The 24,180-nt window shown below is 46.0% G+C and overlaps 1 protein-coding gene and 1 pseudogene across 1 annotated transcript in view; both read right to left on the bottom strand.

Moving 5' to 3' along the window:
- hcn2b (hyperpolarization activated cyclic nucleotide-gated potassium channel 2b) overlaps positions 1–24,180 on the bottom strand; it is a 129,547-nt gene that overhangs the window by 52,030 nt on the left and 53,337 nt on the right. Inside the window, exon 4 of the mRNA XM_038777812.1 lies at positions 20,447–20,665. Coding sequence (XP_038633740.1) covers positions 20,447–20,665 — 219 coding nt within the window. The remainder of the gene's footprint in view (positions 1–20,446; positions 20,666–24,180) is intronic.
- Positions 6,757–7,052, bottom strand: LOC119953481 (annotated as a pseudogene).

Below are 24,180 nucleotides of genomic sequence, written 5' to 3'. Positions count from 1 at the left end.
TCCAAGTGCTCTGCTATTATATCTTCTGGTCTAGAATTCCCTGTTTTCTCTTGACTTCCTTTTGAATAATGGGGGTTTCATTAGCTACCCTTGATTCAGTAGGAACTGTTCCAGTATCTTGGAAGCTGAACACCAATACATCCACTATTTCCAAGGCCACTTCCTTAAGTACTCTGGAATGCGGATGATCAGGTCCTGGGAATTTATCAGCCTTCAATTCCTCCAACTGATAATGATCTCCTTCAGATTCTCCCTCTCACTAAAAACTTTGCTCCCCAATATTTCTGGTACGTTATTTTTGCCCTCCTTTGTAAAGACAGAACCAAAGTATGTATTTAGCGGACAGCCATTCCTTTGTTCCCCATTATAAATTCCCCCGTTTCTGACTGAAGAGATTTGTCTTCACCAATCTTTTTCTCTTCACAAAATTAGAGAAGTGTTTACAATCAGTTTTTAGTTCCCCGCAAGCTTACACTCGTCTACTCTATTTTCTCCTTCTTAATCAATCCCCTTCTCTGTCTTTGCAGAATTCTAAACTGCTCCCAATCCTCAAGTCTGCTGCTTTTTCTGGACAACTTGTGTGCCACTTCCTTGGATCTAATACTATCCCTAATTTCCCTTGTAAGCCATGGTTTGGCCACTTTTTCCAGTTTATATTTGCGGCAGACAGGAATGAATAATTGTTTCATACCCCCATGTGCTCTTTGAATGTTTACCATTGCCTATCCACTGTCATCCCTTTAAGTAACGTTCCCCAATCCATCAGAGCCAACTCCACCTCATACCATCATAGTTTCCTATATTTAGAATCAGGACCCCAGTCTCAGAATCAACTATGTCCCTCTCCACCTGATCGGGATAAAAAATGAAAATGTGCGTAGAAAAACATGTTCTCTTTCCAGGAATGGACACATAGGGCTTCCAGGTGAGTGTTAAAACTGTAATATTTTCACTACTCCTGCCTGGACTGTTCTGTAGCTTCCAGACACGAGTCTCTTTTCTGGAGGTGTCTGTGGGGGAGGGGGGGTCTTTCTAGTGCGGAGGTCTCCCCTATTGTTAGGGGATCCCTGTGGGGCATTCCTCTTGTTAGGGAATCCATGTGGGGCGGGTTTCCCTATTTAGGTGATCTCTGTGGGCGGCCTCTTTGGTTAGGGGATCTCTGGAGGGGTCCTTTTCGTTCAGGGCTCGCTGTGGGAGGGTTCCTTTAGTTAGGGAGTCCTTGCAGGGGTCTACCTTTTTAGGGAGTCTCTTCAGGGGGTCTCGGGAGGGGTCTGGTTGGGTTGAGGTGGGCATGTCTCGCATTTTGGGGAGGGGATGGTGGCCCCCTGGGAGACTTTGAGGGCAGCCCCTTTAAGGAGTCATGCCCTTGGCCCATGGCGAGGTCCACCATGCAGGGCCTCGTTTGTCCAGATCTGGTGTAATCCGTGCACATCCTGCCACCAATGGGGGGGGAGGGGGGGGGGGGGGGGCGCAGAGCATAGCTGTTGTTTTGCCGCCCGACACAAACCTTAATTTCGACTGGACACCCGATTCTCTGGCCCTGATCACAATCCGCGTTGCCGTCATCACGGAGCTGTGAATCCATCCCGCAACATCACTCACAGAAGTTCCAATTTACTCTAACGTTCTTGATATAAAAGTGACGGATGTTTATATCTTTTGATAACTTATGTCATTAATGTGAAGTCAGCTTTTCTCACTGATAACCAACGCACAATAAGGGAGGTAGTCCCTGGACTAGTAATCGAGACACCCAGGGTAATGCTCTGGGGGATCTGGGTTCAAATCCTGCCAGGGCTATGGTGGAATTTGAATTCACTAAAAATTTGGTAATAAAAATCTAGTGATGACCATGAAACTATTGTCGATTGTTGTAAAAACCTGTCTGGTTCACTAATGTCCTTCAGGGAAGGAAATCTGTCATCCTTACCTGATCTGGCCAACATGTGACACCAGATCCACAGCAATGTAGTTGACTCTTAAATGCCCTCAGGGATGGGCAATAAACGCAGATCCAGCCGGCGACGCCCACATCCCATGAACAAATAAAAAAACATTTCTCCCAGTCCAACAAGTTTGGGTTGAAACCCCACTTTTGGCATTTGAGCGTAGAATAAATGCACATGAATTATATGATATGGGGGGCTATAGTGTATTTAATGGGGGGGCTATAGTGTAACAATTGTATTGTTAGGGGCTGGTTTAGCTCACTGGGCTAAATCGCTGGCTTTTAAAGCAGACTAAGCAGGCCAGCAGCAAGGTTCGATTCCCGTACCAGCCTCACCGGACAGGCGCCGGAATGTGGCGACTAGGGGCTTTTCACAGTAACTTAATTGAAGCCTACTCGTGACAATAAAGCAATTTTCATTTTCATTTCATTGTAGGGAACATCATCATTTCTAACTGGGTGCGAAGCAATTGTGTTTTGTATTGCCATGGGGAAGGGGGCGGTGGAAGCCTTTTTTGAGATCAGGGTTGGAATTCTTTGGCTGTTCGTTGGCGGCTGGATTCTCTGGTCCCGCCGGCAGCCCACATCGGGTTTCCCGGCGGCATGGGGAAGCTTCAATGGGAATTTCCATTGACAGTGGCGAGAGCGGAGAATCGTGCCACCAGAGAATGGCACGCCGCCTTCGGCTGCCGAGAAACATGTGGCTGGGAGGCCCGAGTATCCAGCCCCAGGTTATAAACTTTCCCACAAATCATTGAATATTCCAGACAGCGGGTTTGTGTGGTCAGCAGGGAGAAGAGACTGCTTAACTTTGCAAACAATCACAGCTAGTTGCAGGAGGGAGATGGCCTCTATTCAAAGGGATACATACCACAGCCACCTAAAGGCTGCAGAAGATTCTTCCTGGCATGACCAGAGAGGAAGAACCATCCGGCCAGGAATTACTGTTTAGTAAATCTGAAAACTATGGGAAGAGCCTGGAGGAAGCCACTCAAAGTTATTAATCAGCAAAATGGGCAATGCAAAGTCACTGGCAATTGGGAGCAACTGTGGACTGTTTGCTATAAGAACTGAAATTTTTTGGAGAATGCGATGTGTAATAAGTATTAAAGGGGAATGTTCCTTCCTTGAGTGTAAGCAGCCTACAAAATGAAAATAGGGTTCGGTCAATAGTTTGTATTAGTCATTTGTTGCAGTAAAAGATTTTAAATGTGAAATCAAGTGTCACCTTTTCAGTTATGAACAGGAGGTTCAAATCTTTTCTGCATTGGTCTCTATGGAGATTGTAACAATACCAATAGATAAATGATAACATATGTGCTTTGCAGAGAGTCTAAGAAATTCTGCAGTCACAATAGAATACAATATTAAAAAGCTTCAACAGCTGCATTGTCCACTGTGTTTAAAATTCATTCTATGCAGAATTGGTTGCAGAAAAATCATTAAATACAGTTGCCTCGATTTGTAATCAACACATTGCAAAGGATTAGGTCAAAGGGTTTGTCCAGATATCAGCTGCTTTGCAAGTGTGTTATGCACATCACATGCAATGAGGCTGTAGCGATCAATGCTGGGTCATGTGGAAAATTAAGCAGTGTACTTGTGCTGCAGTGGCAGCAGATTTTGATTTTCAGTACCGCGGTTGTAAGTGTTCTGATACCAAATGCACTTAGCACATGATGCCATTCCTGGCAGCATCTCAACTACTTTGAAAGGCAAAGCACTTGGACAATGCAGCCCGGCATCTTAACCAGGGTGAAGGTCACAGGTGCCAACGTGCGAACAAACTCTCCTCAGGAACACTGCAGATGAATGCATTTTATGTGCACACGATATTAAACATCATTCACTACATGCAATGCATAAACATTAAGGTATCCTTACAGGATCAGTTTAGACAAGAATAATGAGCTTTCGAAAGGCTTAGCGGGTAAAGCCGTGACTTGGTGCTGAGGCATAATGACTAACATGTGCCAGGTTCCATTCTCAATCTGTGGTGGGGAAGTAGATAGAATTGTGAGTTGAATTTTAACGTTGGAAGGAGTGGAAAGTTGGGGAAGGGGCAGAGTGGTCTAGTACTGGGGATCCAAAGTAAGTGCAATGTGTCTGCCAATGGAGTTTCAACACAGCTAATGCATCACTATATGATTTCCAGAAGTTTCAACGTAACACCGTGATCTGCTGCAAAGCGCTGGCCAACGCATCGTGGGCAGGGGTGTGTGGGTAGGCCATGATGATGAAATGGAGCATGAAAGTGGGGCACAGCTCAAAGTGCTTCCACCTCTCAGCCGATCCCTTCCCCACTCAGTCAGTTCAAAGAAAAGTACATCGAAAATAGAAGCAGGAGGAGGCCATTCAGCCCTTCGAGTTCAGAATGCAGCCACAGTCCTCAACAGTCCGTAACAGCCTCCCCGAATAGGCGACGGAATGTGGCAACTAGGGGCTTTTCACAGTAACTTCATTTGAAGCCGACTCATGACAATAAGCGATTTTCATTTCATTTCATTTAATTTCAAGGACTGAACCATGCTTCAGAGTTCTCCAGCCATGGCTCTGAGCTCTTGCCCCAGGCTTTCGGCTGCAGACGCCGCCTTTGCAGTGTTGGCCTGGGGTTCCACGCAAATCTGGCAACATCTCCTGCAACTGAAGTCTTTGGGACTTCTCTATTTGGTCTTACAGTTGCAGGAAAGTCGCTGACAAACCCTCCACGTATTCCCGGCTCTGTCTTTGCATCTCCAGCAGCTGAGGGGCAAAAGTGTCCATAGGCACAGCACCTGGGGGTGCCAGGGGCGGTGAGTCTGAGGATGATGCTGGGCAGTCGGGTGTGAGATGGTGACATGTGGGTTCAAGGTGACTCTCTGGGGGTTGACGGAGGGTGGAGTCCCAGAGGGAGGGGCCACTTACCCTTGTGGATAGAAGAAGGTCATTCATTTTTTTCTATACAGAACCCCCATCCTCTTGGTCAGGCTGCTGGCACTGATCAGTTCTGCTATCATTTCCCAGGTGACCTGACTGGAGGGCCTCTTGCCAACCCATGGCCCACCTCCCCTCCACAGCAGCCAGCAATCGAGGGATGGCGCCCTCCGAAAATCTGGCCATCCTCCTGGCTTGAATGAGATCGAATATTGTGGAGCTGTTTAAATGCAGCGCCGTTTTGGTTGAAGAGTGCAGATGATCCCGGGGCAGGTGAATCAGACACTTTGCATCTCAGGTATGGCATTTTTCAGGATGGGAAAACCTTTTTGTTCAACGTGCCTAAAGATTGTGATCCGGTTCACGCCGTAGGGGCCGGTAGGAGTCAGATCAATGTTCGCACCAAAAATTACACTTGTGAATTTTTGAGGAAAATTCGGTCCCATATTTCACTGATTCAGGCCTAACAGTCTCAGGCAGCTAAATTCACCCAAGTATGTACGTGCCACAGTTCGGAGCTCCAACGGCTCTTGTAGAACTACAATAAAGTCCAATTTCTTGCCCAAGCTCTTTTCACTGTGTGTGCAATGTTGGACCATCTTCTTGCTGGCCGCAGCTCTCTATACTGCTGTCTTTTGTTAGTACTCCATCATTGGCAGACAATGACATTCACACAAGGGTATTAGCAGCTGTGACATTGTTACTATAAATATACATACATTCAGAAATAACTGGCAGATAATTCAAAGGAATTTCTGAGTCTAAATTATATCAAATGATGCACGTCCGAGAGAAGCGCTTGGATTGTGTGGCAATTCCAGCGCTTTGATATTTGCGTAACCTGCCCCCACTTACTGTTCCAGTCCATGTCTAAATGCTGTGAGCATGGCATGTAATTGAACCAAATGCCAACCATTAATGTGCACGCAGTGTACTCAAACCAAAGAAAATGCTGAGATTCAATTATACCCAGCACGATGATGGCTGAAAGTCAGCAAGCTCAGCAGGATTTTACAGCGTTCAGCCCTGGGCAAGGTTAATGTGCCGCATTCTGAATAGAATACCCAATCTTCCAGATAAGGAACCTTTAAAAATGACCCCTGAATGTCAGCTAACAAGGCTAATTCAGAGCTCTGCACTGAGGGATATATTTTCAGTCTCATCTTCACTGTGCTTCACGCGATGCCAGTGTCCATGCATTTGCATTGTGTACCTTACGCTGCCCTATTATGTATTTTCTTTTCATGTACTACATGATCTGTTTGAGCTGTTCACAGAAAAATACTTTTCACTGTACCTCGGTACACGTGATAATAAACAAATCCAATCCAATCCACTTGGCCCAGTGTGAGTCAGTGAACATCAAATACATGGGCAGCACAGTAGCACAAGTGGATAGCACTGTGGCTTCACAGCACCAGGGTCCCAGGTTCGATTCCCCGTTGGGTCACTGTCTGTGCGGAGTCTGCACGTTCTCCCCGTGTCTGCGTGGCTTTCCTCCGGGTGCTCCGGTTTCCTCCCACAGTCCAAAAATGTGCAGGTTAGGTGGATTGGCCATGATAAATTGCCCTTAGTGACCAAAGAAAGATTAGAAGGGGTTGTTGGGTTACGGGGATAGGGTGGAAGTGAGGGCTTAAGTGGGTCGGTGCCGACTCGATGGGCTGAATGGCCTCCTTCTGCGCTGTATGTTCTATGTACATGCTCTGAGAATGCAATAGCCAATTTACTAACAAGTCCTGTTACGTGATAAATCCAGAGTGCTATTGTACATATGTTAATCGCGGAACTCTTGAGTTAAGCCAAACGGCAAAATTTGTGTGTGGGGGGGGGGGGGGGGGGGGGGGTGGGGGGAGTTCAAGTCGTAGCTTTATTTGTTGTGTAGGTCCTCTGATTGTTTATGCAGTACTGGCAGAAGCCATTGTGGAACGTCTGGATTTCAGGAGGAGGTCCCTTCGTGGAACCCAATCCTGAATCAGCGATACACCAGCTCCAGGTGCCTCATCTGGCCTGTACCAATTGTGCTTCTTCTTTTGGCCTTCGCCCGTCCAGTTATCTTTCCTCTTTCGCTTGGAAGGTTAGGCACACTTACCGCAAGTCGATTTCTGCAGGGGAAATGCTTTAGTCCCGCATCACCGACAAAATTGTGCGTCTTGTTCTGCCTCTTACCAAATGACGATGTTCCCTTCGTCATTTCCACTGCCGCTCGAGAGAAAATTCTAATTTGACAGTCTACCCTGCTGGGATTCGAGGCTAGATTACGCCTCTTCCTGTTACATCTCTTTTAGGATCATGCTGCAGGTGAATGTGACAAGCATATTCTGAAGCAAATACTATTTGAATTAGCCAAGTTTCATTTCTCACAAAAGCTGGGTGATTTTTCTCTTCAAGTGGAATTGAAATGCCCCCTCCCTTGGAAAAAAATTCATATATGGAAGGTCCATGTCCACATATTTTCGGCACTTGGTGTAGACTTGAAAACCAAAGCAAAAGACTCGCTGTCTGTTACCTCTAAATGAGGAATAGAGTGACTCGCCATAAACAGCAGGTAATTGCTGTTCCCTTGTCCAGGGAACCATGCCTGTGCCAGGATCCCACTGACTTAATGGAATACAGCAATTCCTTGGCAGCCTAGGGATACGTCCATTTCCTACAAAGCCTGATGCAGCTAGGTATCCAAACAATAGCTCACAGTACAGAGCTCAATCCGGTCTGTCTTTATATTTCTTATTTGCATGCTTGTCCTGTTTGAATTTTATGGCTATGGAGCTCGGTACTTTGGTTTTCAAATCTACATCAAGTGCCGAAAATGTGCGGAAATGGACCATCCAGAAATTAATATTTTTTTCCAAGGGGAGGGGGCGTTTCAATTCCACTTGAGGAGGAAAAATCATCCGACTTTTGTGGGAACTGAAGCTCGGCTGATTCAAATAGTATTTGCATCAGAATATGCTTCAGAATATGCTTGTCACATTCACCTGCCCCATCTGTGCAGGAGTGCTTAATTAGAACACCAAATCTGTTGCAATCAGCAACTTGGGGGATGTGGAAATTAAGGGCAACGTAGATTTAAACTTTATATTCATTCCCCCAAGGCTCCATAGTCAGTGATCCATAATGAATAGATGACTAACCAAAATGACATGTGGTGTACTTCTAATGCCAATTGGGCAAATGCAACCTATACAATTGCCTGTAGCATTCTTCTCTTGCCTGATAAGCGAACACTGTGAAATTAAATTTCTAGCCCCTCGCCTTATTTGGCATTAGTGTAATCAATCATCTTAAATTTAAATTTGGAAATGACTTGGGATAGTATTTTTGCATACATTACACCCAAGGATACACATTTCACTGATAATTAGCTGGTCGTTGAAGTTGACAAGAATCACAGAATCTTTACAGTGCAACAGGAGGCCTGTTATGGGAGCGGTGTTTTCAGAACCCCAAAATGTATCATGGAGTTCAACCAACCCCCACCTTTAATGTATTGTTGCTTTTGAAGCACACGGCTTATTCTCCAGGTGTGGTATTACAATTATGGGCACGTGGATTTTTAAACACAAAACAATGTTTATTCCGTGAATTCAACTTAACCTTTTAAATAAACATTGGATCACTTAACACCCCTTACTTAGGGGCTGGTTTAGCATACTGGGCTAAATAGCTGGCTTTTAAAGCAGACCAACGCAGGCCAGCAGCATGGTTCAATTCCCGTACCAGCCTCCCCGAACAGGCGCCGGAATGTAGCAATTAGGGGCTTTTCACAGTAACTTCATTTAAAGCCTACTTGTGACAATAAGTGATTTTCACTTTTCACTTTTCACTTCACTTCAAAGATAACCGTGAAAATAATACAACACTAAATAATCCCTCAAAATGTTCCTTCAAACCTCCAACACCTTCAACAACAGAAACACATTAGGTTAAAGACATTACTATTATGAGTTTAAATCACCCAAATGATTCAGAGATAGTCTTTTGTGGCACAAATCACAGCAGATCCAGCTCACTGCAAACACAGACACACCCAAGCTCTTTTCCTCAAAAAAACGGCTTTCTCCTTTCAAACAGCTCACAGCAAACCAGCCAGGCACTTTTCAGCTGCTCTCTCTCAAACTGAAACTAAAAGCAGAAGTGAGCTCAGCTCCCCCCACCCTCTGACATCACTTCAGTAATATGAGCTGCTCCATTTCTTAAAGGTACATTGCTTAAACATCAATTTCTTAAAGGTACTCGCACATGACAGGCCATTCAGCCCATTGAGTCTGCACCGGCCCTCTGAAAGAGCATTCTACCTTTCCCCACTCCCCTGCCTTAGCTCTAACCTTGAACATTCTCTCTTTTCAGATAACAATCCAATTCCCTCTTGAATAGCTCAACCGAACCTGCCTCCGCCACCCTCTCAGGAATGTTGTCCCAGCCTCCAATCACCCTCTGGCTGAAAAAATGTTTTCCTCACATCACTTCGGCTCCTTTTGCCAATGATTTTGAATCTGTGTCCTCTATCTGTCGATGCCTCCTTGAATGAGAACAGTTTCACATTCCGAATTCTCCCTCTATGTACCCGAACAGGTGACTAAGGGGATTTTTACAGTAACTTCATTGCAGTGTTAATGTAAGCCTACTTGGGACATTCATCAATATTAATATTATTATTTCTTAAAAGTAAAATACTGCAGGTGCTGGGATCTGAAATAAGAACAAAAATGCTGGAAAAAAATCAGCAGGTCAGGCAGCATCTGTGGAGAGAAACAGACTTAACGTTTTGAGTCTGTATAGCTCTTCAGAGTTAAAGGGAGAGAGAAATGTGATGGATTGTATATAGTTTAGAGGGTGTGGGCCTAACATATCTTTGCTGCAATCTCTCTTGGCACCCATCAATCACTGACCTTTTGCTCTGCTCCAGTGGTTCCACCCCCTCTTGTACATTCTACAATCCAGCACATTTATCCTCTCTTTAACTTTGGAGAGTTGTACGGCCTTGAAACACAAACTCTGGGCGGCATTCTCCCCTACCCGGCGTGACGGAGGGTGCCAGCGTAGGGGAGTGGCGCCAACCACTCAGGGGTCGGGCCTCCCCAAAGGTGGGGAATTCTCCCCACCTTTGGGGGCCAGCCCCGCATCGGAGCGGTTTGCACCAGAAGACTGGCGCAAAAAACCGGCGCCCCAGCAGCGGGGCTGGCCGAAAGGCATTCGCCGGTCGGCGCATGCGCCGGCAGTGACGTCATCGGCAGCTGGCCGCTGACGTCACTGCCGGCGCATGCGCGATGTGGGGTTCTCTTCCGCTTCCACCATGGCGAAGGCCGTGGCGGCCGCGGAGGAAAATAGTGCACCCAGGGCACTGGCCCGGAGTCTGAGCGGGGGGCCCCGATCGCGGGCCAGGCCACCGTGGGGGCACCCCCCGGGGTTCGATCGCCCCCCCCCCCCCGCCACCCCAGGACCCCGGGGCCCGCTCGCGCCGCTGATCCCGCCGTTCCAGAGGTGGTTCAAACCTCGGCGGCGGGAGAGGCCTCCCAGCGGCGGGACTTCGGCCCATCCGGGCCGGAGAATCACCGCAGGGGCCTCTCCGATCGGAGTGGCGAGATTCCGCCGCCACTTCCCGGGTGGCGGAGAATCTCTGCCACGGCGGGGGCGGGATTTTCGGCGGCCCCAGGCGATTCTCCGACCCTGCTGGGGGTCGGAGAATTTCGCCCTCTATTTCCCTCTCCCCAGATGCTGCCAGACTTGCTGAGATTTTCCAGCATTTCCCACTTTTGTTTCTCACTATTTACCCTGCCCATACTCCTCAGGATCCTGGACACCTCCATCAAGTCTCCACTCAGCCTTCTTTTCTCCAAGGAAAACAGTCCCAACCTCTCCAATCTAACCAGATAGCTGCAGTTCTTTATCCCTGAAGTCTTATGGTGAGGAAAGCAGGAGAATGGGGATGCGAAACAGATCAGCCATGATTAAATGGCCAAGCAGTCTCGATGGGCTGAATGGCCTAATTTTGCTCCTGTCTTATGGCCTTATGGTCTTATCATTCTTGCAAACCTTCTCTGCACTCCCTCCAATGTCTTCACATTCTTCCTCAAGTATGGCACCCAGAACTGGACGCAATAATGCAGATGAGGCCTAATTAGTGTCTTATACAAGTTCAACATGACTGCCTCACTCTTATATTTAATATCCAATGAAATGTAAATATTGCTGTATATCAATCACATTTTTAAAATACTTATTCCATAGAATCCATGAAAGGATGTAGAATCCCGAGAAACCCTGCAGAAGGAGGGCATTTGGCCCATTGAGTCTGTACTGACCCTCCGACAGAGCACTCTATCTTCCCCCGCCCTATCCCCATAGCCCTACCTACCCAAGGTCGGAATTGAACCCAGGTCCCTGGTGCTGTGAGTGCTCACCACTGTGCCGCCCACATCATGGGATGTAGGTGGCAGGGCGAGCATTAATTAACTTTCTAGGCCATTTCAGAGGACTGTGGATCTGTCACATGTAGGCCAAATCTCCTTCCCTGAATAACATATTTTCTTTTAAATTGAATTCAAATTTCATCATCTACCAGCAAGGGATTCCTCCGCAGAACTTCACCCTTGACCTCTAGGTTATTAATCCAGTGACAATACAACTCTGCCACTGCCTCCCCTCCGCATTCAAATATTAAAAAGAGCCCATGGTGTGTCACATGACTGATTCAATATTTACCGTCCAGTAAATAAATAATACGATGCAGAATGTTAACACTGTCAACTGTGCTATTTCTCTCCTTCTCTCTAACTACTGTCACAAGTATAAGTAATTCAGATGTTTTTTGTGACAGTAGTCCTATTTTAAAGGGTTTTTTTCATTGGTAGGCTGTCAACATCTGTCCTGTTACATCCCTTCAGAATCTTCTATGTTTCAGTAAGAACACCTCCTTCTGAACTCTGTTGAGTACAGGCCCAGCCTTTCCTCATGCACCTTGATTGCTCTCAAAGAGTTTTCAGACACAACCAAGCAATTGATCCTCTTCCCGTTCCAAACCTGCTCCTAACTTGAAGCTGGTGCCTCCAGCCATGCATTTCCTGGATTGGTGTCAATGAGACTTGGGGAGAGGAAAGGAACCCTCAATTGTTTTTTTTTATTTTATGGAGATTACTTGTTGTGAAGCTGAATGTACAATGTATAAAAATGGAAAACAGCTTGTTCCACAAAGGAGATGTTGTATATCATGAAATGTTGTCGAATAATTTGCATGATGCCCTGCAAGCCAATTCCTTGCCTTTTGAGCAAATCTAATGAGGATAAAGTATATTGCAATTTTAGGTATAATTAATGCCACACCAGATGTCACTCTTTGAAGAAAAGGATTATTAAGAGAGCCAGCATCATTCTCCAGCTGTTTTCTAAAGATTATACAGGCAATTATTCATATAATCCAGGCACTAAAGGATGGCTCTGGAAAATCTGATCAATCAGGTTTGGAAATTCACACTTAATAGTTACATCTAAATTATCTTAAAATGAAGCAAACCTGGGTGATACTTTATGAAATCTTAACATTTGCACTTCTTGGAATAAGATTAACCTCTCACTATAGGGGTGGCACTGTGGTTAACGCTGCTGCCTCACTGTACCAGGGCCCCGAGTTTGATTCCAGCTTCGGGTTACTGTCTGTGCGGAGTCTGCACGTTCTCCCCGTGTCTGCGTGGGTTTCCTCCGGGTGCTCTGGTTTCCTCCCACAGTCCAAAGATGTATAGGCTAGGTGAATTGGTCATGATAAATTGCTCGTTAGTGTCCGAAGGTTAGCTGGGGTTAGAGGGCAGGGGAGTGGGCCTGGGTGGGGTGCTCTTTCGGAGGGTTGGGGCAGATTCGATGGGCTGAATGGCCTCCTTCTGCACTGGAGGGATTCTATGATATACTGAATCAGCTGGAATTCTAGCACAGACAATATTGTGACTCAGCTTTTAACGGCTGCTGGACGTAATATTAATTTATTTGTAATTTCTGCTTGTGCAGGAACCCTCCAAATAACAGTGTAACCCTAAAGACCAGCTTTGCCCTACTCAATTTCTGAGAAACCTAGAACAAATATGCATCAAAAGAAATGAATATTAGAAAGATCAGCTTATCATCATTTCATCAACGATGTCAAATCATCCATTGTGTTTTACAACCAATGAAGTACTTTTTTGAAACACAGGAAAGTTACAGCAGCCATTTTTTTTTACACAGCAAGATCCCAAAAATAGCAATGAGATAAATGACGAGAAAACCTGCTTGAGTCATGTTGGTTGAGGGAATGTCCAAGAAATCATCCCTTCCTCAAAAAGGGATCAGTTACATCCAGCTGAGAAGGCTGAGAAGTTGTGGGGCTGGATTCTCTGTTTCTGTGGCTGTCTGCAGGATCCGGCTGGGCCTACGACCAAAAGGTTTGGCGGCGCCCCGACATCGATGCTCGCCTGGTGGAGGGGCTAGTAGCTGCACCACATAAAATCCCCGGCTTTACCTGCCGATACGGATGCAGAATGGCCGGGTCCGTGGCCACACATGCACACGGTGGCGGCATGTGGCGGCCGTGCAGTACAACATGCTGCTGACCGCGCGTGGACCCAGCCTGCCAAAAACTGTCCCCCGCCATCCCTGGACCACCCCCTGCCAGCGGAACGCCCACCCCCTGCTAGCGGAACGCCCACCCCCTGCCAGCGGAACGCCCAACCCCTGCCAGCGGAATGCCCACCCCCTGCCAGCGGAATGCCCACCCCCTGCCAGCGGAATGCCCACCACCTGCCAGCGGAATGCCCACCCCCTGCCAGCGGAATGCCCACCCCCTGCCAGCGGAATGCCCACCCCCTGCCAGCGGAATGCCCACCCCCTGCCAGCGGAATGCCCACCCCCTGCCAGCGGAATGCCCACCCCCTGCCAGCGGAATGCCCACCCCCTGCCAGCGGAATGCCCACCCCCTGCCAGCGGAATGCCCACCCCCTGCCAGCGGAATGCCCACCCCCTGCCAGCGGAATGCCCACCACCTGCCAGCGGAATGCCCACCCCCTGCCAGCGGAATGCCCACCACCTGCCAGCGAAATGCCCACCCCCTGCCAGCGGAATGCCCACCCCTGCCAGCGGAATGCCCACCCCCTGCCAGCGGAATGCCCACCCCCTGCCAGCGGAACGCCCACCCCCTGCCAGCGGAATGCCCACCCCCTGCCAGTGAAATGCCCATCCCCTGCCAGCAGAACGCCCACCCCCTGCCAGCGGAATGCCCACCCCCTGCCAGCGGAACGCCTACCGCCCTGACCGTGGCGCCGCTGGACACAGTCCGCAGACACCATGCTGGGTTTGTGAAAGGTGAGAGGACACGTCTCCCACGCGGTTGGGAAGTCGGCCCATCGGTGGCGGAGCGTCGGGAGAGGGCCTAAGGTGATGTCCTGAGGCTGCCCAGACGGCGTGTGGCATACCCCTCGAGTACGCCATTTTTGAGGGGATGGAGCATCAGAAAAACGGCGCCACCCCTGCTTTTGGCATCAAAATGGATTCTGCAGCCGACGCTGAACACAGGTTTGGCATCGGCGATCGGAGAATCCAGCCCATGTCTTATTTTAAAGACAGCCCTTCTGATAGTGCAGAACCCTCGCAGGATTGCACTGAAAAGTCACCCTGAATAATTTCTGGAATGGGACCGGATTTCCATCTCCGAATGCAGACCCGAATCAGGTCGCACAATGCTGAAATTAGGGCGGGATTTTGCGGCAAGTCCTTCTGGGGGCAGAGAAATGGAAATCCCACTGAGAGTGGCCGGGCTGGAAGATCCTGCCGGCCAATGGTAGGCCCTTCCTGTCGCTACAAAACATACATAGAACATAGAACATAGAACAGTACAGCACAGAACAGGCCCTTCGGCCCTCGATGTTGTGCCGAGCAATGATCACCCTACTTAAACCCACGTAAATCGTATACCCGTAACCCAACAATCCCCCCATTAACCTTACACTATGGGCAATTTAGCATGGCCAATCCACCTAACCCGCACATCTTTGGACTGTGGGAGGAAACCGGAGCACCCGGAGGAAACCCACGCACACACGGGGAGGATGTGCAGACTCCACACAGACAGTGACCCAGCTGGGAATCGAACCTGGGACCCTGGAGCTGTGAAGCATTGATGCTAACCACCATGCTACCGTGAGGCCCCTAACTGTGGGAGGTTGGCAAAAAATCCCACCCTTAGGCCGTGATTCTCCGCAACCACGATGGGTGGGAGAATAGCGGGAGGTCCGCTCCCGCACCTCCTGCTATTCTTCCAACCCCCAAAATGGTTTTCTGACACGCCGCTCGGAGAAGTGCGGGCCGCCGTTTTTCACGGCGGCCTGCGATTCTCCGTCCCGGATGGGCCGAGCGGCCTGCCGTTCCCGACCTGTTCACGACGGCGGCTCCCACACCTGGTCGCTGCCGCCGTGAACATGGCGCGCCAGGTAAGTGTGGGGCCTAGGGGGGGCGGATCGGGGATTGAGCACCACGACCGTGCTCGGGAGGGGACTGGCCCGCGATCGGTGCCCACCGATCGTCGGGCCGGCGTCTCAAGGGGATGCACTCTTTCCCCTCCGCCGCCCCGCAAGACCAAGCCACCACGTCTTGCGGGGCGACTGAGGGGAAAGACGGCAACCGCGCATGCACGGGTTTGAGCTGTCCAACCCGCGCATGGGCGGCTGACGTCATTAGGCGCTGCCGCGGCGTCATTCTTGAAGCCAGGGCCAAGGCCCGGCCGCCGAGTTTCCCGGTACGGCCCGCCTATCCCCCCGGGTAGGGGAGAATAGGGAGTCGGGAGAGGCTTCCGACGCCGACGTGAACCTCTCTAGGTTTCACAATGGCGTCGGGCCTTGCGGAGAAGTCCGCCCGAGTATTTTATTACTGGAAAAATTTCATATGGCTTTTTCGCCTATCAGAAAGACCTTGCACGCAAAACAGACACACAACTCTTCTGATGCCGGGACCCCATTGTCAGGACCACAGGAAATTTGCATTCTCTCCTAATTTTTGTGCTGGTTCTGATTTTAGAAGTCCTAAAAATACACTTTCTTGGAGGGTTTATGGTCACTGGGGCATCCTGGTGAGGAGTTGCAAACGTTCTGAAAGGTAAGTCTAAAATTATTGAAATGTCACTATTAGATGCTGCTTTGTAATGTAGATGTATTTTTAACGTGGTAATTTATCACAGGGATCTGTCCAGCAAAGGTAAGTTGACCCTCATATTGACCACCTTTGTGTGTGTGTCGTCATGCATTACAGTACTGTTTTCATTGGAGAAAGTGCTGTGGATTTCCAAAAGGTCTATCTGGACTCCCCTCTCAGGGCATCATATCTAATATCACCCACCTTCCAAGTTTCAGGCTCCCACACTTAACGTTTCCCTCGCTTGTGTTTTTTTAAGTTGCAGAATGTTTCAGGCTCATGTTTTGACTCGGACCTAGAATCTTGACAACATAGGTCAAGATTCTTCAGCCTTCAGCAGTAAATATTTTACTTCTGATCTGCAAGTAATTCTGAGGGATGTCAATGTCAAAAGGCCTTTGATAAGGTGCCACACAGGAGGCTGCTGAGTAAGGTGAGGGCCCATGGTGTTTGAGGTGAGCTACTGGCATGGGTTGAGGATTGGCTGTCTGACAGAAGGCAGAGAGTTGGGATAAAAGGTTCTTTTTCGGAATGGCAGCCGGTGACCAGCGGTGTCCCACAGGGTTCAGTGTTGGGGCCACAGCTGTTCACCATATATATTAATGATCTGGATGAAGGGACTGGGGGCATTCTAGCGAAGTTTGCCGATGATACGAAGTTAGGTGGTCAGGCAGGTAGTGCTGAGGAAGTGGGGAGGCTGCAGAAGGATCTAGACAGTTTGGGAGAGTGGTGCAGGAAATGGCTGATGCAATTCAACGTGAGAAAATGTGAGTCTTGCACTTTGGAAAAAAGAATCCAAGCATAGACTACTTTCTAAACGGTGAGAAAATTCATAATGCCAAAGTACAAAGGGATCTGGGAGTGCTAGTCGAGGATTCCCTAAAGGTAAACATGCAGGTTGAATCTGTGATTAAGAAAGCGAATGCAATGTTGTCATTTATCTCAAGAGGGTTGGAATATAAAAGCAGCGATGTGCTACTGAGCCTTTATAAGGCTCTGGTTAGGCCCCATTTGGAGTACTGTGTCCAGTTTTGGGCCCCACATCTCAGGAAGGACATACTGGCACTGGAGCGTGTCCAACGGAGATTCACACGGATGATCCCTGGAATGGCGGGTCTAACATATGATGAACGGCTGAGGATCCTGGGATTGTATTCATTGGAGTTTAGAAGGTTAAGGGGAGATCTAATAGAAACTTACAAGATAATACATGGCTTAGAAAGGGTGGACGCAAAGAAACTGTTTCCGTTAGGCGAGGAGACGAGGACCCGTGGGCACAGCCTTAGAATTAGAGGGGGTAAATTCAGAACAGAAATGCGGAGACATTTCTTCAGCCAGAGAGTGGTGGGCCTGTGGAATTCATTGCCGCGGAGTGCAGTGGAGGCCGGGACGCTAAATGGCTTCAAGACAGAGATAGATAAATTCTTGATGTCGCGAGGAATTAAGGGCTACGGGGAGAATGCTGGTAGGTGGAGTTGAAATGCCCATCAGCCATGATTGAATGGCGGAGTGGACTCGATGGGCCGAATGGCCTTACTTCCACTCCTATGTCTTATGGTCTTATGTAATGCATTATAAAATGTAAACAAATATCCTGTAAACCTACGCAGCCATGTTTTGTGCTGTTATGTAAATCAGCTGACAACCCTGGCTGTTAAAAAGTCCTGCTTTAGAAAGTTGAAAAAATTATTTGCACCTACAGTGCTCCATTAATTGATTATGGATGAACACAGATTTGAAATGGAAATGGGACACCTTTCTGTCCTGTCAGTTTCATGCAATGTAACTGGAAGTTTTTCTCATGACAGCTGTACCCATTATAAATGCTTGGCTCAGCAGGTGGCCTATTGGTCCAAGAATGATTGAATTTTGTTAACAGGCTATAGTAACAGAATATAATTTTGATGTGGTTTCTATAATAATGTTTGAAGCTGGGCTTCTGTGATGGAGAACCAAGATAGGCCTTCTAATCAGCCTGCCTCCACAACCGCCCTCCTCATGAACACTATCACAGCTTGAAAAATGCCCTGCTAACTCCAACCGCTGTGTGAAAAGACAAAAATCCTGGGAAAATCCATGTTTGGATCCGTTGCGCATTTTGGAAGAAGTAAAAATCAACAGATTGGGCTTTTTTGAACCCTCTGGAAAATCTGGCCCTTGGCCTTGAATACTTAATTTACCTACTAGACAATGGAATGTCAGCACTAAGCTTTGCTTGACATCTTACTCATTTAATGCTGAATTTAATATCCGCAAAACCTTCTATGCCAGGAACTGCAGCTACAAAACAAATACAAAACTGATTGAGCTTGTTGGCAGGTTTAGTAAATATGCTTTTAAATTTGTTTCTTGGACAAACCAATGTCTAGCCTCTGCTGAGAAGAAAATCAATATTAAACACAACCAGATGTCATTGAGGGCTCTCAATCCTGCTTCTGTATTCTTAGTTTCTTATATTTTCCATTTAAAAAAACCTGGCACCAAAACTTAATTATTTTTTGAGTTCTGTTCTTGGACTGGTTTTATTGAACTAATTGAAATGTTATCACGACTTGGGTTCAGCTATTTTCTGTGCAACTTGGCAGCCATTCATGACATCACCGTGCAATTAAACCACTGAAGCTGGGAGAGGATTGGGGTTTTCTTCTTGGCTCCAGTGAAGGGCAGATGCAATGACACATGGTGAATCAATAGTCAAGTTCTAAAAGATATGTTGGATAATGGTTTCACTTTGTGATTCAGCAATTTCAAAATTGTAACAATTGCATTCAGCTTCTCTTCATTTTGTTTTATTTTTCCCTTTTTCTTTTGCCTTCCTCTCTGGAGCACGTTGTATACCGGTGTCGGTCCAGAGCTGAGTATTGCACCATTTCTGTTTACCGAGACCCATGGGGGGGGGGGGGGGGGGGGGCAATTCAGAAACAGTGCAGAGATAAATTCTATGACTGGCCCTTCATGTCAAAGGACTTAGTCGTGAGGCAAGATAGAGAAAGCAAAGCATTTCAGTCTTTCAAAGAGAAAACTTATCAAAGTATAAAATGACACATCAGTGTTACACCACATAGTTACCCCAGTGGTTCATGTGACATACTGGCATTGAAGCGACAGTGAGAATCTGGGCCTGATTGGACCCTTGGACGCCTTCAATGGGAATCCCTGAGGGATAACCTCACAGAAATTCAATTTGATAGCCCACAGATGTAGGTGAAACGAGGTTCAAAACAGGCTCAGTGGTCTTGAGCGGCGCAGTGTCACGTGGTTAGTGCTGCTGCCTCACTGCGCCAGGGACCTGAGTTAGTAATTCCAGCCTTGGGTGACTGTGTGGAGTTTGTACGTTCTCCCCATGTCTGCCTGGGTTTCCTCCAGGTACTCCGGTTTCCTCCCACAGTCCAAAGATGTGCAGGTTACATCTACAACACTTTCAACTTCACCTTGATCTATTTAGCTACAAGTCACGGATCACTTACTTTGCCTATTTTGTTTCTGGATCTGTAAAGACTTAATTACCTGCAAATGCTCACATTCAAAGCACTGACTTGCATCTTTGACTCTGCCTATATATATGTTTCTGGAACATACCTCTTCATTCACCTGAGGAAGGAGCAGTGCTCTGAAAGCTAGTGATTTGAAACAAACCTGTTGGATTTTAACCTGGTGGTGTAAGACTTCTTACTATTTTTTTTTCTGTGAAATATTTTACACCTCTCTCTGAATTTAATTTTGATTACTTATATAAATATTACCTAATTCCTTTTTGTGGCACTGGGTCCCAATTGCCTCCTCACATAATTGTTCCCCTCCACCCCTTCAGTATTGTCTGTGTGAAATCATAAACTTTTGCACCTAGCTGAAGTTGACACTGATACAATTTTTTAAAAAGAGTAAGATCCAACACAACACCCACAAGTACCTACTGACTGGCTCTTTCAGTCACTTTCTTATCCCAAGGTTTTCCAAGAAACTCAAATAGTCTAAACTCAATCAATCGGCTTTAACACAGAAGCTTAGCGTAGGAACCTGTATGAACTTCAAATTGTAGGGTGTTTACTTTGGACACCACTTCCTGAATATCAAGGCATGATCTTGCCCACGTAGATCCATATTGGTTGCTGGTTTGATAAGTTATTACATAAATAATCTTCAACTTTATTCTGAATAATCAATTCCATAATTTCAAATGGATTTGAGACGTCTGGGTCTGCGTCTTTCGAAAGTGAGCAAGTGATACTTATTAGTATCGTAGGCATTGCCAATTCTTTCAGAGAAACTTGATAAAATGGCACGCTGAAACATAATAGAAACTAATGACATAATCGTACTATAGTATTCACACGCATGTCGTGATAAATGATGCTCAGTGAGAAATAGTACTGATCCTAACATCCAATGGACAACATTAGGTCACTATGATATTGTTACTCATTTATACAAGTGTCCTACCTTTTCTTGATACTGGCGACGTGATGAATCCAAAGACTGGATTAGGGCAGTTGCATGACCAATAAACATTGCATAACAGGTGGCACCCACAATCATGCTAAGCATTGTCAGCCAGATATCTGACATGCTTTCTGGAGCCTGACGACCATACCCAATGCAAAGCATGTGGCTCATTGCCTTAAACAGTGCAAATGAGTAGAGCTCACTCCAAGAGTCATTCTGTTGAATAAAAAAAACAGAAAGTGGAAAATCAACAAATTATTTAAAAACATCTCTTTAGCATCGCTCCCTTTTCCATCTTTATCGGCCGCACCTCTCCGTCGATTTGAACTTTGAAAATTCAAAGCAGGACAACTTTTTTTTTTAAAAAGGAGATCACTGTTTGAACCTGGTAGTGTAACCATTTCAATTATTGTTGGGATGAAGGACAGCAGATAGAGAAAGGACAAGAGGCAGGAGAAAAGAGTAAAAGGAGATGAGGAAGGTGTTGAGCAGGAGAATTATATGCAATGAAATATAAACAGATGAATAGCATTTGATTTGTAAATCAGTGAATTTTTAGATTTTTGAAATAACCACATATTAAAATCAAATTATATCACTAAATGATTAAGCTGTTTTCATTTAATGCCCTTCATATGCTTACAGAATAGTTATGTCATATTATTACCATACTGCCTCAATTAAACAGCTGGGAGATAACTTTAAAAAGTTACGGCATACATACTTACAATTATACTTAAACCCTTCAGTTGAAGCTCCATGCCACACTGTGCCCCAGCTCCACTTGCTTCATCATTTTAGATTGAGTCCTTTCTGCTCCCTGATGTAGCCATCCATCTTGTGCCTTAGCCAAGTGTTCTTCCTGTTGTCTCAAGCACAACTGGATGTCCTATGCTTTCCAGACCCATCATCGTTGGTGCTTTTGGTGAAGTTTCAACCTGCCTGCTCCTTGCTGCACCCTCCTTCAGCCTTAGGCTCCATCTTTTGGCCACCTCCTTCCACAGGCCATCCACCATTACTGTCGCAGCTATTGCCACTGCTATTCCACTGCGAGCCTTAGGTGTTCACCCAGCTGCAAGGCCTTGAGCCACTGTCTCCCCATTTAACATCACACTTCTCAAATCTTAACCTCACGTTCATCCAACATTAATTCAGCCATCACAACCCTTTCCCATATTAGAAAGTTGAGCTAGTCAAGGCAAATAATTAAGATTTCTCTTTTATCGTTTCCTCGAACTTTGAATTTACCTCACAACAACTTGCCTTTATGTCGTATCTACAAATGCAAATGTCACCACATTCCCAGAGGCTGCTTTCCCTTTAGAGGGGGAGAACTGACCTGTGGTGATTTAACATGAGGGTCACCACAGCTCAGGCAAGGGGCAAGGTTGAGAAGGCAGCGCCGTCATGAATAACCTTAGTCGGAATTGAACCCGCACTGTTGCCATTGCTCCGCATCACTAACTAGTCATCCAACCAACTGAGCTAACCAGCCCCATTGTATCTATATTGTAGGTAAGACCCAAAGGCATTGTGACTTTGTGATATTATGGAATCAATGAATGTAGAACACACAGGGGGAGTCCCTTCAGTCCATTGTTCCTGTACCAGAGGAAACCAATTTCTTCATGAAATAATGTAATTTTAAGGAAGAGTTTGAGTTGTAGGTTTGAATAAACGCTGCAAGTGATCATTTTCAAATTACTTTAATTACGGAGAGTTAAAACAGCTCTCAGCATTTTCAGCAGGGGTGAAGGATATTTTTATTTCTTAATTGTCTCCTCAAAACATGCGCAAAAGAAAATGCTAAAAATATTGGCAGCGTGACTGAAGTTATTTTTTAAGTTACAACATTCAAGCATAATGTCTTGCATTTTAATTTTTTAAATTATTTTGACAGAGGGAGCACAATCTGAACGAAAGGTTAATGTCTTTCAACAGCGTGCCTGCTGCAAGAAATATACCAAGAATAAATGTGTGTATAATTAAGTTTGACAGAATTGTGTGACATATGATGGTTAGGAAATGCATTATTATATTACAAATAGATACAGTGATATATGAAACAATCACCTCCTCTCCACATACACTTTCTATTCTTGGGAAAATAATGAAACATGAACAACTAATTAATAATTTACATTGGGAATGTGGAACTTATTTCAATAGAAGAAACACATGATATATTTATGGGGTAGTGCAAAAACAAAGTGAGACTAGATTAATGCAGTCAAGATATAGATGATTGATCATAGAATCATAGATTATTACAGAAGCAAGGCAAGTCATTTGACACCATTTTTGTGCCAATTTTTCTCTGCACAGAAATGACCTAGTTCAAATTTCAATCTCTCACCAGGCCTTACAATACCGCTCTTCCTTCAAGCAACTACTTAATTCATGTTATAAATGATTTCCCCCACTTGGCTTCAATTGTACTTGCATTATTTTCTTAAATTGGTGTCCCTCATGAAAAGTTCTTGCAATCTATCACAATTTACTGATAATAATATTCTTTATTGTCACAAGTAGGCTTACATTAACACTGCAATGAGGTTACTGTGAAAAGTCCATAGTCACCACATTCCGGCGCCTGTTCGGGTACATAGAGGGGGAATTCAGAATGTCCAATTCACCTGACAGCACATCTTTCGGGATTTATGGGAGGAAACCGGAGCACCCGGAGGAAACCCACGCAGACATGGGGAGAACGTGCAGACTCCGCACAGACAGTGACCCAAGCCGGGAATCAAACCTAGGACTGCTATGAAGCAACAGTACTACCCACTGTGTTTCAGTGATAACCTTCATAAACTTTTATCAAGTTGGCCCTTGCTCATCTGTTCCTCTGAGAAACAATCTTCGGTGGGGGTGGATATTATGGCCCCGTCGCGTTTCAGGCCTTTCAAATGTCCATTGACTTTGACAGGGCTGGAGAACCCCTCTGGTGGGAGGGGCTGTAAAATTCCACCCTCGGTTTCTCAAGTCCTTCCTGTTGCCCTTCATTCGTGGTAAGGTCCTAGCAAAGTTAGTCTGTGCCTTTTTCATTGCTTTGAACATTGTCTGTAATGGAGCGATCAAAACTTTACGCAGCGATCAAAGCTTTTCATTAATTTCAACACTAATTTTGTTTTTGTATTTAATGCCTTTAGATAAATAACAAAATATTTCATCTGACTTGCTGAATAACCTTATCGCAGAGCTAATTTTGTATTTATGTTTCTGGTCATCTACTTCATTTAAAAAGTTATTATTTGATGTGTAATTTCTATCCTCATTCTTACTTCCTAACTTTGTATTAATGTTGGTAAAGGGTACAAACTATATTGCACTGTAAGTTACAAATTATATGTTTTTCCTTCCAACACAAAAGTTGTAGAGTTCAATTGTTTACAACAGTTTTTGACTATGATAATGATTAACCATTTCCAACCTAAAGAAATTGAATATTAATAAATAATCTTTTCACTGAATATTAATGCAACTAGCCGTTTATGTTTGCGGTACAGTTTAATGTTGATTGATAAAACAATAGTGTCATGAACTCTTAGGATTAGAACAAGAATTCCAAACACTAGGGGCTGAACTCTCCCAAAAATGGACTAAGTGACATTTTGGGCAGGAAATTCGTTGTGAATTGTGTCAACTCTTCAGATGCGATTCCCATCGCGAACTTCCCATACTTACCCGTTTTCTCGGAGCCAGGTTGATTCGTGCCCGAAATGTGATGT

This window comes from Scyliorhinus canicula, chromosome 18 (assembly GCF_902713615.1).
Source record: "Scyliorhinus canicula chromosome 18, sScyCan1.1, whole genome shotgun sequence".
NCBI classification, from domain to species: domain Eukaryota; kingdom Metazoa; phylum Chordata; class Chondrichthyes; order Carcharhiniformes; family Scyliorhinidae; genus Scyliorhinus; species Scyliorhinus canicula.
Note: the sequence above shows the minus strand (reverse complement) of the source record. Positions and strands in the feature narration are given on the sequence as shown.